Genomic DNA, 13,633 nt, shown 5'->3' on the forward strand with positions numbered 1-13,633 from the left:
AAAGCGTGATTCCCAAACTAAGAATCTGAACCGCTGCGGGCGTCGCCGGCCATCGTCCCGGGCTCCAGATCGGCACGCCAACGCCTCTGTTGGCATGATCCGAAGCTTGGCTGATGCCACCCGGCCGTCAAAACCGGCAACCGGCTCGGGCTCCAACCTGCCAGCCATTCTCATCCTCCTCCCAAAACAGCTTCGCCTGATTCCCCCTCATCGACACTAGTCTACCGTGAAGCAACCCCGCCGGCCCTTTTGTGCATCTGATCTGAATGCCCACTACCCTCGCGAATCACAGCTCGAGCCGATGCCTCTTGATGCTGGGCTCCGGATGGCACCCCATGCTTTTTGGGGTAAACATTGAGGAGGCAAAAGACCAAGGATTGGCGTGTGCGGAGATCCGTCAGGTTCATCGCGAGTGTGCCGTATCCGTACCGCTCGCTAGGTTTCGAGTCTGTCTGTCTCTGCAAGTTCAGGCCACTAGTCGGGACCAACACCACTGACGGCTCATCGTGCCATTCTAGTCTCATGTCGTTCTCCATAATACTAGCAATTTCACTACAAAAGCCTCCACGTGCTGCGGCTCCGTCTCCCCCGTGCGAACCAGCCCATTGCCTGAATCCTCCGAGCGTGTGGGGATGCCAGTGGGATCCCCATATCCTGGGGACCGGGGTATGGTGCAAGCAAGCAGGCAAGCAGGATGGAGATGCCATGTAACGGTAGTCGCGCAGTCGCAGTCCCGACCCGGTGGTTGGGCCGTTGTTCACCGGGCGGCCCTTCGCTCATGTGTCTGCCCATTCGATCGGCATTGAGGTCGCGTTGGCTTGCCGGCCGGGTGGGCTCTTCCTCAGTCCCTTTAAAGAGGCCATCTTCCCCTGCGCATGCGACGCGCGTGAATTGCTTCCTGTCTGTCCCTTGACTCCATCGCCAATTTCCCAAGTTTTGCGCCGCAGTTCGCATACTGGTTCCAGTCACAATGGCGCCTCTTGAAGAAACGAAATCTCGCACCGAGGTCGAGCACGACAATGCGCCGATGGACGAGAAGGCCGCGAACGCGGTCGGCGACGTCAAGGAGGTGAACGCCGCCTCCGTCGCATTGGCTGCGGCCCTGGCCGAGGCGAAGCCCAACATCTGGTCGCCCAACATGCTCCGTCTTTACTTCATCATGGCCGTCGGATACCTCGTCTCGACTATGAACGGCTTCGGTGAGTTGCCCAATCCCCAACAGCAGACCTGCGCCCATGGAAGCGAGCTAACACCTCCCTCAGACAGTTCCTTGATGGGCGCCATCAACGCCATGCCGTACTACCAGCAGACCTTTGGCCTCTCCGGCGCCGGATCGACCACGGGTATCGTCTTCATGATCTACAACGTCGGCCAGATTTGCAGTTTCCCCTTCTGCGGTTGGCTCGCTGACGGGTACGGCCGCCGCGTCTGTATTGCTGTCGGCTGCTTCATTGTCCTCATCGGCACCGCTATCCAGACACCCGCCAACAACCTCGGCCAGTTTGTCGCTGGTCGCTTTGTGCTTGGCTTTGGCGCCTCTCGTGAGTTGCTCCTGTGTTGTTTCAATTTCGGGTTCTAAAAGCAAGCTAACAGCGACATCGCAGTTGCCTCCGCCGCTGGCCCCGCCTACACCGTCGAGCTTGCTCACCCCGCGTACCGAGGCTTCATGGCCGGCATGTACAGTGAGTGGCATCCAGTTGTTCCTTCTGCGCGACTTCGAATAAATACATTCTGCTTCATTATGGCTTAGACTGACGACCGCTAACGCAAAAATCTCATAGACAACTTCTGGTGGCTCGGCAACATTCTCGCAGGTAAGAACAACCGCCTCAGCCCCCCTTAGACACACCGCATGCTAACTCGTCTTCAGGATGGACTACCTACGGATCTAACCTTCACGTTCAGTCCTCATGGGCGTGGAGAATCCCCACAGTCGTCCAGGCCGGCATGCCCGGCGTCGCCATGCTCTTCATCATGTTCTTCCCCGAGTCGCCCCGTTGGCTCATCTCCCACGACCGCGCCGAGGAGGCCCTGGCCATCTTGGCCAAGTACCACGGCGACGGGGACGTCAACTCGCCCATCGTCCAGCTGCAGTACCACGAGATCATGGAGGATAACCGCCTGACCAAGGATGAGAACCCCTGGTGGGACATGCGTGAGCTCGGAAACACCCGCGCTGCCCGTTACCGTCTGTTCATGGTTATCGCCATGTAAGTCGCAACATCTTAGGCCCCATTCTCTGTTGCCACCACGAGCTAATCACAATTACAGGGCTTTCATTGGCCAATGGAGTGGAAACAACGTCGTTTCTTACTTTATGCCCGAGATGTTCAAGCAGGCCGGCATCACCGACGACAAGACCCAGCTCCTCCTCAACGCCATCAACCCCATCTTCTCCATGATTGGCGCCATCTACGGCGCCAGCCTGCTCGACCGCCTCGGCCGCCGCTTCATGATGATCGCCGGCCTCCTCGGTTCCCTGGCCGCTTACATCATGCTCACGGGCTTCACCGCCGGTTCCGAGACCAACAAGAACCTGTCCTACGGCGTCATCGTCTCCATCTACGTCTTCGGCATCTGCTTCGCCTGGGGCTTCACGCCTCTGCAGACGCTGTACTCGGTCGAGTGCCTCGAGAACCGCACCCGCGCCAAGGGCTCCGCCGCGTCCTTCATGTTCCTCAACGTCGCCATCATGATCAACACGTACGGCATCTCCGTCGCCATGGAGAGGATTGGCTGGAAGCTGTACCTTGTGTACATTGGCTGGATTGTAAGTCTTGAATCCACCCCACTCACATGGGGAATTTCGCACCAGATATGCTAACTGGCGTAATTAGTGCATCGAACTCGCCATCATCTACTTCTTCTTCGTCGAGACGGCGGGTAAGACCCTCGAGGAGCTCAAGTCCATCTTCGAGGCCCCCAACCCCAGGAAAGAGTCGACCAAGAAGACCAAGGTTTCCGTCGACGAGGCAGGAAACGTCATCAACGTCGGCGAGACCACCTCGGGCATCTGAATAATGCGTCAGCCTGGGTTTATATGCCAGCCGCCAAGAGGAGCGTGCGAACTGATTGGCGTGGCCACAAACGAATAATTATACATGATTAATACGAAATTGATTCCCCTCACACCATTTCATAATCCCAAGCAATTTGAAAGATGTTTGTCAAAGCCGGATGCCACGCGGATGACCTTGGCGTTAATGTCACACCGGACGATACGACCCCCGCCGAAAGGCAATCCCGACAGGGTCCGCCAATCGAAGCATCTCATTCCCGCCCGCCTTGTCCCAATTCATGTGTTCCCCATTCAGCCATCTACCGCAGTCCCCATTTCAGCCTGGCCTAGGCGTCCCGTGGGCAAACTCATGGGGAAAAGCTGATCCTGCCAGGATCCAATCTGTAGAGCGGCATCGCCTACGCCCGTCCTTGCAGAGCCGTCCTCGCTGCTTGGTGCTGGCACAGCTGCCGATTCGCGTCGGTTGAAGAACCCCATACCCACGGGAATGCGGGAAGCTCGTGCCAGATGTTCTCGCGTCAGAGGGGGAAAGCTGACAGCCCCATGCCTAGAGAAACAGGTCCCTTGCATCACGCCACCCAATCGATGACACCCGCTTCTTGGCCTGCTCTTGGGACTGGCTCGTGGCATCATGTGATGACCCCGGATGTAGGTCTTCGCTTTCCTCTTTAGGACATCACGATCTTGGAGACGGTGGATGAGGGGAGCACTCGGATGGCGGAGCGGTTCCTGGGACCTGCGTGGTGTAATTTGATGAATAAAGTGCCCCCTCTCCAGACGGAAGCTTTGCTTCCACCACAGGCAAACGGGAGTAGTGCGTCCGGCCCGTCGGGATCCTGGGTGCGCAGCCTCATCCGACGTGATGGTGCAAGCTTTGATTGATTGATGGAAATTTGGGGAAGACAGGTCTTGACTCGACTCATTTCCGCAGGGCGGAGCCATGAAGCTACCACGACCTTCTCTGGTATCTCCACACCAAGACTCCCGAACATCCGCCTTACCCTCCCTCTCTATCGCCATCCCTTCGGAACCACAAGGCAGAGAACCAAAGACGGGCATGGCGCGGGCCTTTATATTGCTCGCATGGAAACGAATACCCGTCGATCTTGCTCCCCTTCTTTCCCACCCCGCATGGTCCTATATCAGCTTCTAGCTATAGACCCTCCAGGCCGCTTTACATCACCACCCATCCCCGTCTTGACTTTCCCTCCTCCGTGAGACGTCAGGAAGCCCCCGGGTAGCAAAGATGAAGTACGCAAACGCCCTCCTGGCAGCCCTCGTGGCCCCGATCCAGGCTGCATTCACCTGGAAGAACGTCCGCATCGGCGGCGGCGGCGGGTTCGTCCCTTCCATCGTCTTCCACCCCAAGACAAGCGGCGTCGCCTACGCGAGGACCGATATTGGCGGTCTCTACCGCTTGAACGCCGACGACTCGTGGACCCCTGTCACGGATGCCAACAACTTTGCGGACGACTCGCACTGGAACCGGTGGGGTGTCGACGCCCTGGCACTGGATCCTCAGGATCCCAATAAGGTGTACATTGCTGTGGGCATGTATACTAACAGCTGGTGAGCCGACGCAACTGAGGTCGTCTGAAGGGAATCGTTACTTACACGACGATGCAGGGACCCGAACAATGGCCAGATTGCTCGCAGTTCTGACAAGGGCGCCACGTGGACCTTCACTAACCTTTCATTCAAGGTGAGAGCGAGCAGTTGAAAGATGTCAACGTTGTGCTCATATGATAACAGGTTGGAGGCAACATGCCCACCAGAGGAACTGGAGAGCGTCTTGCTGTCGACCCCAAGAACTCTAACATTCTCTACTTTGGCGCCCGCAGCGGCAACGGACTGTGGAAGAGTACCGACGGAGGTATGACACTCCACGTTCTCAGGGGTGAGACAACCCCCAACTGACTCTTCACAGGTGCCAGCTTCTCCAAGGTCTCGTCCTTCACTGCCGTCGGTACCTACCGTCCCGGCCCTTCCACCGATGAGTACAACGGTGACATCCAAGTATGTATGCTATTATCGTAGACACCTGAATTTTCAAGCTGACTTGGCGTAGGGACTGACCTTCGTCACCTTTGACGAGACATCTTCGACCTTGAACGGCGCTACTTCCCGGATCTTTGTCGGAACTGCCGACAACACGACTGCTTCCGTCTATGTGTCCAACGATGCCGGCGCTACTTGGAGTGCTGTTACTGGCCAGCCGGGCCGATACTTCCCCCACAAGGGTAGAATCCAGCCCACCGAGAAGGTCAGTCATCAACATCGGACATGATGTTTGACTTACTAATGCCATGAAAGGCTCTCTACATCAGCTACTCTGACGGCACTGGTCCTTATGACGGTACTTCTGGCTCTGTCTGGCGCTACGACATCACGGCCGGTACATGGAAGGACATCACTCCTGTCCCCGTGGGCTCTGATCTGTACTTTGGATTTGGTAAGTACTCCCATCCGGCAACGCCTGTTTCCCGGTGACTCGCTACGTTTTCTCCTTTGTGCTGACATCTTGCCCAGGTGGTTTGAGCGTCGACATGAAGAAGCCCGGCACACTGATCGTCGCCACCCTCAACAGCTGGTGGCCGGACGCCCAACTCTTCAGGTCTACAGATTCCGGCACCACTTGGAAGAAGATCTGGGAGTGGGCTAACTACCCCGAAATGACACTCGGTTACACCCAGAGCACCCCGAAGGTAAATTCCTCCTGGCCAGACACTGCACAGTCGCTGACATGGTTTAGGCTCCATGGATCAAGACCAACTTCCTGGACACTGATACCAAGGATCTCGGGTGGATGATCGAGTCTCTGGAAATCGACCCCACGGACTCCAACCATTGGCTATACGGAACCGGACTCACAATCTTCGGAGGACACGATCTCACTAACTGGGACACTGGCGCTAAGGTCACCATTCAAGCCCTCGCAGATGGCATCGAAGAGATGGCCATCCAAGAGCTCGCGAGCGCTCCTGGCGGCTCCGAGCTTCTCGTCGCCGCCTACGACAACAACGGCTTTACCTTCAAGACCAAGAGCGTCCTCGACACATCCCCCCAAACAGCCTGGGCGAACCCGATGTGGGCGTCGAGCGTTGGAGTCGACTACGCCGGCAACAAGGTTGCTAACGTCGTCCGCGTAGGAAACACCGCGGGCACCCAGCAACTGGCAGTTAGCTCCGACGGCGGCGCAACCTGGAACATCAACTACGCCGCCGGCACGACCCAGTACGGCGGCTCGGTCGCCTACTCCGCCGACGCCGACACCATCATCTGGTCCACTGCCACCCTCGGTGTCCAGCGCTCCCAGAACCAAGGCTCGCTGACGACCATCTCCAGCATCCCCGCCGGCGCCATTATCGCCAGCGACAAGCGCAACAACACCGTCTTCTACGGCGCCTCCGGCTCTAGCTTCTACCGCTCCACCGACACCGGCGCCACCTTCTCCACTTCCGGCACCCTCTCCGGCGCCACCGAGATCCGGCACGTCGAGGCTCACCCGGCCAAGGCCGGCGACGTCTGGGTCTCCACCAACGCCGGCATCTTCCACAGCACCGACTACGGCTCCACCTTCTCCCTCGTCTCAAGCACCCTCATCAACACGAACAAGGTCGCCCTCGGCAAGGGCTCCGGCAGCAACTGGAACCTCTACGCCTTCGGCACCGGCCCCGCCGGCCGCCGCCTCTACGGCAGCGCGGACCTCGGCGCCTCCTGGGTCGACCTCCAGGGCACGCAGAGCTTCGGGGCCGTCGATGGCGCCAAGCTCGCCGGCTCCGCCAACGAGGAGAACCTCGTCTACGTCGGCACCAACGGCCGCGGCGTCTTCTACGCGTCCGGCGCGATCGCTTCCTCCGGTGGTGGGTCGACCTCTGCAGCTTCGACGTCGACTAACAGGGCGACAAGCAGCAGCTCGACGGTCCGCGTGAACTCTTCGACATCTTCCGTGAGGGCGACGACGACGTCGACCTTGGCGACTTCCACGAGGACCAGCTCCGCGCCCGCGGCTACGGCGACGAATGTGGCAAAGCAGTATGAGCAGTGCGGCGGGCAGGGGTGGACGGGCCCGACGCAGTGTGTGTCGCCGTATGTGTGCACGAAGGCGAACGATTGGTACTCGCAGTGTTTGTAAGAGGGCTCTAGGGAGTTGTGTGTTGCTCTTGATGAGGGCGTAATGAGACTGAACCGAGGACTCGAGACGGTTCAGCTATGAAAGATGTGAAGTTCATCAGCTGCAACCGTGCTTTTGTGCCTACCATACATATTGATGACAACCGGTTCCCCGAGTCATTCTTACCTTTTTTTCGCAGACGCTTGAAGAAGCCCCTGTGTTGCCGCGTGTGCCCCTGATTGCAACCCTCCAACTCTTGATTTAGATCGGATCCCTCATGTCGTCAAAGAGAGAAGCTTTGATGGTCGTTTCTGGTGTTTTGTTCTCGACACGTCGCCGCTGTCCCAGTTTCCACGTGTGTCGAAAAGCACGTGCTCCTGGGACGCGTTCAAATGACTTTCCGCCAGATCCGGACACTATCGGCGGTGGGCGAGGATGGGGAGCCTTATTATTGACCACCTCAAGTACCGGTATGAGTGGCATTGCGTTGCGGATGGCATGTCTTGGTGACGTAGAGCATGAATAGAAGTTGGAATGATGGTGCATGATTGATTATGAAATCATGTTGTTTTATTTGCGGCAACTGATACGCTTGAGATGAACGGCACTAGGAGTTACCACTACGTAGATTTAGAGTTAGGCGTATATATAGATCATTATTCAGGGGAAATGTGAAGTGCCCCAGTTATGGAGTAATCCGCGAGCGGCCTTACTTGGCGTCGTCTGAGTTGATTGGCCTTGAGTCGGGAGAAAGTATAAACCAAGCCACTGGGTCGATCACAATAAGAACACAAAAAGGGCTGAAGATACAACTATCATTGCTGTCAAAGGTTTGATCTTTATTGATATGTGAAGCCTCCATGTGGACCCTCTTGGGGAACCGGAGCATTTCCCAAAAGTCTCCGTTCTCATTACAGTAGTAGTGGTAAAATCGCTTTATCGCCGGTGCGACCGGTAATCATGCTCAGTACGCTCCTCTGTAAGGTAAATGACGTCGTTGTCTACCAAGACTACGGACATGGCAGTGGTTTCAACTGAGAGTTCAATGAAAGTGAACTGCCGGCGCGCTGCGTGCACTCTACTTTGACATCCAGGCCTCCCGTCTGTTGCGAATGCGAGCAGGTCAGGGGCCAACTGTATCAAAACCTAAAAAGCAAAAGCTTCGGTAACGCCGAACGTGTAGTCACTATCCCCCGTTCGGCACAGCCCTGCCTTAACGTCTGAAACGTTAATTATATTATCGCACGTCAGTAGACCTCTGTAACGGCGCTGCGCAATAAGGCTGAGATGTATTATGAGAACTCTAAAGTCTAGTTGGTGTTCTCTTGTTGGGTGAAGAATCATTTTGTATTAAAGCCAACAACCCGTCGCTTCTCTTGCTCAATACCTTTTGACCCTCATCCCGCATCAGTCATTCACTCAGCGTTTCTTCAAGTCAACTCAACTTTCTTTCAATACCAACTACTCTCTTTTTTCATCAAAATGCGTTTCGCTGCTGCATTCGGACTCTTTTCCCTGGCTGCCGCCCTGCCGGCCACCCCCGAGGGTAACGGCGCTGCCGCCATCGAGTCGAGAGCGACCCCGATGGCTGGAAGCAGCATCTACTCCTGGCCCGCGACCGCCACGCCCATGGACATCGAGTTCTACACGGGCGCCAAGCTCACCATCAAGTCGCTGGACTTGACAAACGTCCAGGTCGACTGCAGCAACAAGGCCGACCAGAACGCCGAGTTCATCATCACAGACAACGAGAGCAAGGCCGTGATCTACTCGTACAAGGTCAAGGTCGGCGAGACCTGCAACTCCGTTTCCTTCCCCAAGGGCGAGAATGCGATCATGATCACTACGAAGATGGGATACTTCTAGATGACCGGTGGCTCGGGGAGAGGAGCTGAAGACCGAAGGTTGTTCAGCTCTGGAAGATATGAGGTTCAATAGATGAAGTGTTCTTGCATTTCTACATATCAACTTAAAGCGATCTGCCTGCGCATTTAAGCCTCTCTTCCCTGGCGTGAATCAGCCTATGGTTTGCCGTCTGAACAATTTGTTGACACTTTCATCTCGAAATAATCCCTCCATGAGTATCGAAAACTATGATCAAGTCTTAGAAAGAATGTTCTATTGCAGTTGCAGTGTGCTATGGAGACAGATGGGACGGTTTGAGTGGGTGTATGCCATTTCTATAACTCGGCAATTTAGTATTCTTATCACCGCTGACCCTTGGGCACCATGTTCACCAAATGAGAATACTTGTCCTTGTCTAATGTTATCACACTCGTCATATGGAATAGTTCCGTTCTATCATAGGAAGTTCAGCTATATATCTAGTATTCGTCAATTAAATACAATTTTGAGCAGGAGAGCTGATGGTTTTGGATGGCCTTCCTCGCCATAAGTCATTATCTTAACTGCCTTACAACTAGAGTAGTGCTGACCTTCATCCTTCGGCTGGTACTACATTGGGTGGCTATGACTTCAGTCGTTCATGCGCCTGCAAACCCCTCACACCATTGCGGACGAATCCCCCAATTCTTGAGAGAAAGTTTATCAGGACTACCGCCCAGCCAATGCAGATCAACTGACCCAGACTAAGACTCACTGATATTTAGGGTCGTCGGCCTCCTGCAGTAGTTCCTTTCAGCTGCAAGAATGCACATCTGACCCAACCGCTCAATGCATCGATAATTAATCGCAAGACTCCCAACAGCAAAGAATGACAAACATGATATAATGAAACTTCCAGCTCTTAATCGCGCAGTCAACGCGCTTTTATCATCTTGAATTGTCAAGAATTTACAAGCAGGTTACACCATGCTTCCAAAATTCGATATCGAAGAGACCGCGCGCCCAGCATCTCCTATTGCACACGATCACGATCACGATCACGATGGACGCGAGACAGCTTCAGACGAGCCCTCCCCGAGGAGCTTTAATCGCGCTACCTACACTGGTGCCCTACTCTTCAATATCGTCTCCTTCATACTTCCAGCTCTCTACGCCACCCTGTCCAAACTATGGGTCGCCAACATCGACTCTTCGCTCGTAGTCACCACAGACGCATACACGTACATCGGCGTCGTTGCCGAGGTTGTCAACGAAGGGCTGCCGCGGGCAGCATGGGTTGTAATCGGCGATAAAGCGTCTCGAACCCTCGCACAGCGGTTGCAGCTCACGCACACACTCATCATCTTCCAGTCCGTCCTGGGCTTCATCATGAGCGTCGCCTTCGTGGCCGGCGCAAGCACTTTTGCGACGGGCTTTGTACCTGTCGAAGTCCGCGACGTTAGCATCACCTATGTGCGCATCGGAGCTTTCAGCGCCTTCAGCAGCGCGATCGAGACTGCAGTTTCCTCAGCCATGAGAGCGCTCGACCGACCTGATGTGCCCTATAATAAGCTCAGTCAAATTCGCGGTCAACATTGTCTTGGATCTTTTAATTATCTCCAAAGTCCATGTCGGATCCCATAAGCCTACGGTGAACATGCAAGCTGACATTCAGTTAGCGTGTAACCTCGCGTCAGCTCTGATCGGCCTGGCCTATTTTCTCTGGAGGAACACCATGCGTTTGCGCAGAAATAGGACACAAGAGCTGCCTGAATTGGAGACCACTCGACCAAGCCTCAAGGCACTTATTATCCTCTTGCGTCCTGGTGTCCTAACTTTCATTGAATCAGCAATTAGAAACGCGTTGTACCTCTGGCTTGTCAGCAACATTGTATCAATGGGAAGCACATACGCGACGGCCTGGGGCGTCTTCAACACCATCAGATGGGGTCTCATTATGGCACCGGTCCAAGCACTTGAGCAAACCTCTCTGGCCTTTGTCGGCCATGCATGGGGATCTTGGAGACGAGCCATAGGCATCGAAAACCTCGAACCAAAGGCAAAGAAGACGAATGTTTTCGCCATCGCCCGTCCAGCTCTTCTCTCTCATATTATTGCAGTCATAATCGAAGTCCCAATGTGCCTCTTCCTGACATATTTCGGAGCCCGCCCCTTCGCCAGATACCTCACCGGCTCAGACGAGGTTGCGGACGTGACGGCGACGATGTGGCGGACGATCGACTGGTGCTACATCTTCTATGCTATGTCTACGATGTTGGCAACGGTCTTGCTTCCAACGCGTCCTCGGTGGTACCTCTGGCAGAGCCTGGCCAGCAACTTCCTCTATGTTTTACCCTGGGCGATTGTGTGTCAAACAGCGAACCTCTCGGCTGACCGGGCTTGGACTTACCACAGTCTTGTCTTTGCTGGAAGTCTTGTGTTCAGCTTTGTTGACATTTTGATTGTGGATGCGCTTTGGGTTTGGACTTTGATGACGGGGAGGATGAATCTTGACAAGTTCAGGGGATGAACTGTGAGTTCACTCTCGCTAGAGGCTTCGGTCGAAGCTTGTTCGTGTGTCGTTTCAATTTACAAGCTTATTGCAATCTTTCAGACTGATCATTCGTACGCGCTAGTTGGCGTCTAATCTGCCGACACTATCATCCGCATCGTGTTAGTGGCTATTGCGAGCGCTTCGCAAACCTCACTATTTAGTATGGACCACCGGATGATCGGCCAACAAAACGTTCTAGCCTTACTTAGACAGATTGAAAGGACCGCCCTATGGGGCCACCTTCTTAAATCCAGGCAACGACGCGTGGGATGTTTCTGATGTTGGCGCTGTTGTTGGTGATATCTTTGAAGGGTGCATAATTTTAACTGAAATTCAAACGGTTAAGTCGGAAGGCGTCGAATGACATGTACGAAGTGGAATTCAAATAAAAAGGAGGTACTAATCATTAAAAGAGCTTCGTTGCCCTGAACTCTAAACATCTTTCTTGGCAGCAGCACGTCCAGCTGGTAGATACCTGGTTTCGTTCATTCTTTCGGCCTGCGCTTTCGTTCATTCGTTCATTTGCTCTTTCGCCGTTGCACTGCTGCATTCGTCCTGTCACCATCCTAAGCGGGATTCACAACCGCTAAAAATCACCTTCACTATGATTGCTGGCCAAATCTCCCACTTTGCCATTGCCCTTCTGGCAACTCTTTCCGCTGTTGCGGAGGGAAAGGAGGCCAAGGCCTGCAAGGCACACAGCGTCAAGACTCACCATCACCATACCAAGCATGCCCATAACTCGACCGCTTTTGGTTTCAGGCTTTCAGCTTGCCTCCCATGACTTCCACTGTTCTTCCCACAACGACCCTGGCCACTCTCGTCCAGCCCACCATCCAATCTTCTCAGGTCAAGGATGCCGAGGCCAAGACTTCTCCGGGCAACCCTATCACCGCGCAAGAAGCGAAGTCCGGGGCTGTTTCTACCACCGCTTCTACTGCGGCGACTGCTGTTCAGACGGCTTCGTGTGAGACTTTCATCGGCCTGGGCACTCGCTATGGCCTGTCTGACGGCTGCGCCGAGGAAAACTGCTGGCAGAATGGAGCCTGCTCCTTCGTGGGCTACGAGCTGCCCGCCGGCCTCGATGGATCAACTTGCGTGTCGGACGACATCTGGAACAACGGTGCCAACTGCGGTGGCTGCATCTCGGTGACTTACAAAGGCAAGACCCTCAAGATAATGGTAAGTCCAACCGAAACGAAACATCCCCTTACGCGCAGTTTTCTTCCTATGGACTGACAAGACAAGGTCACCAACCGAACCGGCGGTAACGCGACCCACCTGGACATGACCCCCGATACCTGGTCCAAGTTGACCAACGGATACTCTGGCGGCGCTGTTGACGGCATCGAGTGGGAGTGGATCGCCTGCCCTCTCCCCGAGTCTTCTCCTCTCCAGGTTCACATGCACAAGGGCGCCTCTCAGTACTGGTTCGCGGCCACGATCGAGAACGCTACACTCAGAAACAAGAAGGTCGAGGTTAGCAGCGACGAGGGTGCGACTTGGAAGGCTGCTACGCTCCACAACCCCAACATGTGGGAGCTTACTGGCACTCTCCCCAGCGCTACGGCCTGGGTCCGTGTCACTAGCATCAACGGCGATGAGGTTATCGTCAAAGATGTGGCTCTTGCATCTGGAAAGGTTACCAAAGCCACCGATAACTACTAAAGACGTTGCCGTAGCGTTGCTGCCAGACGTGAGTTTGATACTCTGAGGGTTCCCATTGTTTTTTGCATGGCCACGGGGCGGCTGTTTTCCTTCTATTCTCTTGTAAATACTTAGTTACCACCGGCGATATTTCAATTCTGAGCATTCATGCTTTCCAAGAGCTGATTGTTAATCTGGTTCCTTCTGCAAAGAGCACATGACGGTTGCTGTAGTGCGGAGAGAATGGACTAAGCGTCAAATCAGCCATGTTTCCCTGTGATTTGATAGAATAAAGTATCAGATCTCCATATTGAATGTTTGATTCTAAATATCCGAGGTTCTTGTTGCAACCCATAGCCTGCATCAATTGATGAGACGATGGTGTTGTTGGCTATCGCCGAGAAGAGCCAGCCGACAGGCGGCCGGGCCTAGATTCTCATCGCTACACTGCCGCAGGGGGCACATGACGTTGGAA

General features: G+C 54.7%; 4 protein-coding genes across 4 annotated transcripts; all 4 read left to right on the top strand.

The window, feature by feature from the left end:
* Window positions 1-970: 970 nt before the first annotated feature.
* On the top strand, window positions 971-3,017 carry CGCA056_v013716 (Lactose permease; the record flags this gene model as incomplete). The annotated part of the gene is made up of 7 exons (XM_037328959.1): window positions 971-1,199; window positions 1,263-1,541; window positions 1,605-1,682; window positions 1,782-1,814; window positions 1,871-2,210; window positions 2,272-2,770; window positions 2,838-3,017. The coding sequence occupies 7 exons, from the start codon at window positions 971-973 to the stop codon at window positions 3,015-3,017; spliced, it is 1,638 nt and encodes a 545-aa protein (XP_037172668.1).
* Window positions 3,018-4,265: 1,248 nt separating this feature from the next.
* cel74a-0 (Xyloglucanase) lies at window positions 4,266-7,154 on the top strand (the record flags this gene model as incomplete). The annotated part of the gene is made up of 8 exons (XM_037328960.1): window positions 4,266-4,588; window positions 4,646-4,721; window positions 4,772-4,892; window positions 4,947-5,035; window positions 5,088-5,282; window positions 5,333-5,471; window positions 5,549-5,724; window positions 5,772-7,154. 8 exons carry the CDS (start codon window positions 4,266-4,268, stop codon window positions 7,152-7,154), a joined length of 2,502 nt encoding a protein of 833 aa, XP_037172893.1.
* A 1,461-nt stretch (window positions 7,155-8,615) lies between these two features.
* On the top strand, window positions 8,616-8,999 carry CGCA056_v013718 (uncharacterized protein; the record flags this gene model as incomplete). Its single annotated transcript, XM_037328961.1, has 1 exon — window positions 8,616-8,999. One exon carries the CDS (start codon window positions 8,616-8,618, stop codon window positions 8,997-8,999), a length of 384 nt encoding a protein of 127 aa, XP_037172892.1.
* Window positions 9,000-12,291: 3,292 nt separating this feature from the next.
* On the top strand, window positions 12,292-13,179 carry expl5 (Expansin-like protein 5; the record flags this gene model as incomplete). The annotated part of the gene is made up of 2 exons (XM_037328962.1): window positions 12,292-12,693; window positions 12,760-13,179. The coding sequence occupies 2 exons, from the start codon at window positions 12,292-12,294 to the stop codon at window positions 13,177-13,179; spliced, it is 822 nt and encodes a 273-aa protein (XP_037172891.1).
* Between the last annotated feature and the right edge of the window lie 454 nt (window positions 13,180-13,633).

The sequence above is a fragment of the Colletotrichum aenigma genome, assembly GCF_013390185.1.
Source record: "Colletotrichum aenigma strain Cg56 chromosome Unknown KSG_Cg56_contig09, whole genome shotgun sequence".
NCBI lineage: Eukaryota > Fungi > Ascomycota > Sordariomycetes > Glomerellales > Glomerellaceae > Colletotrichum > Colletotrichum aenigma.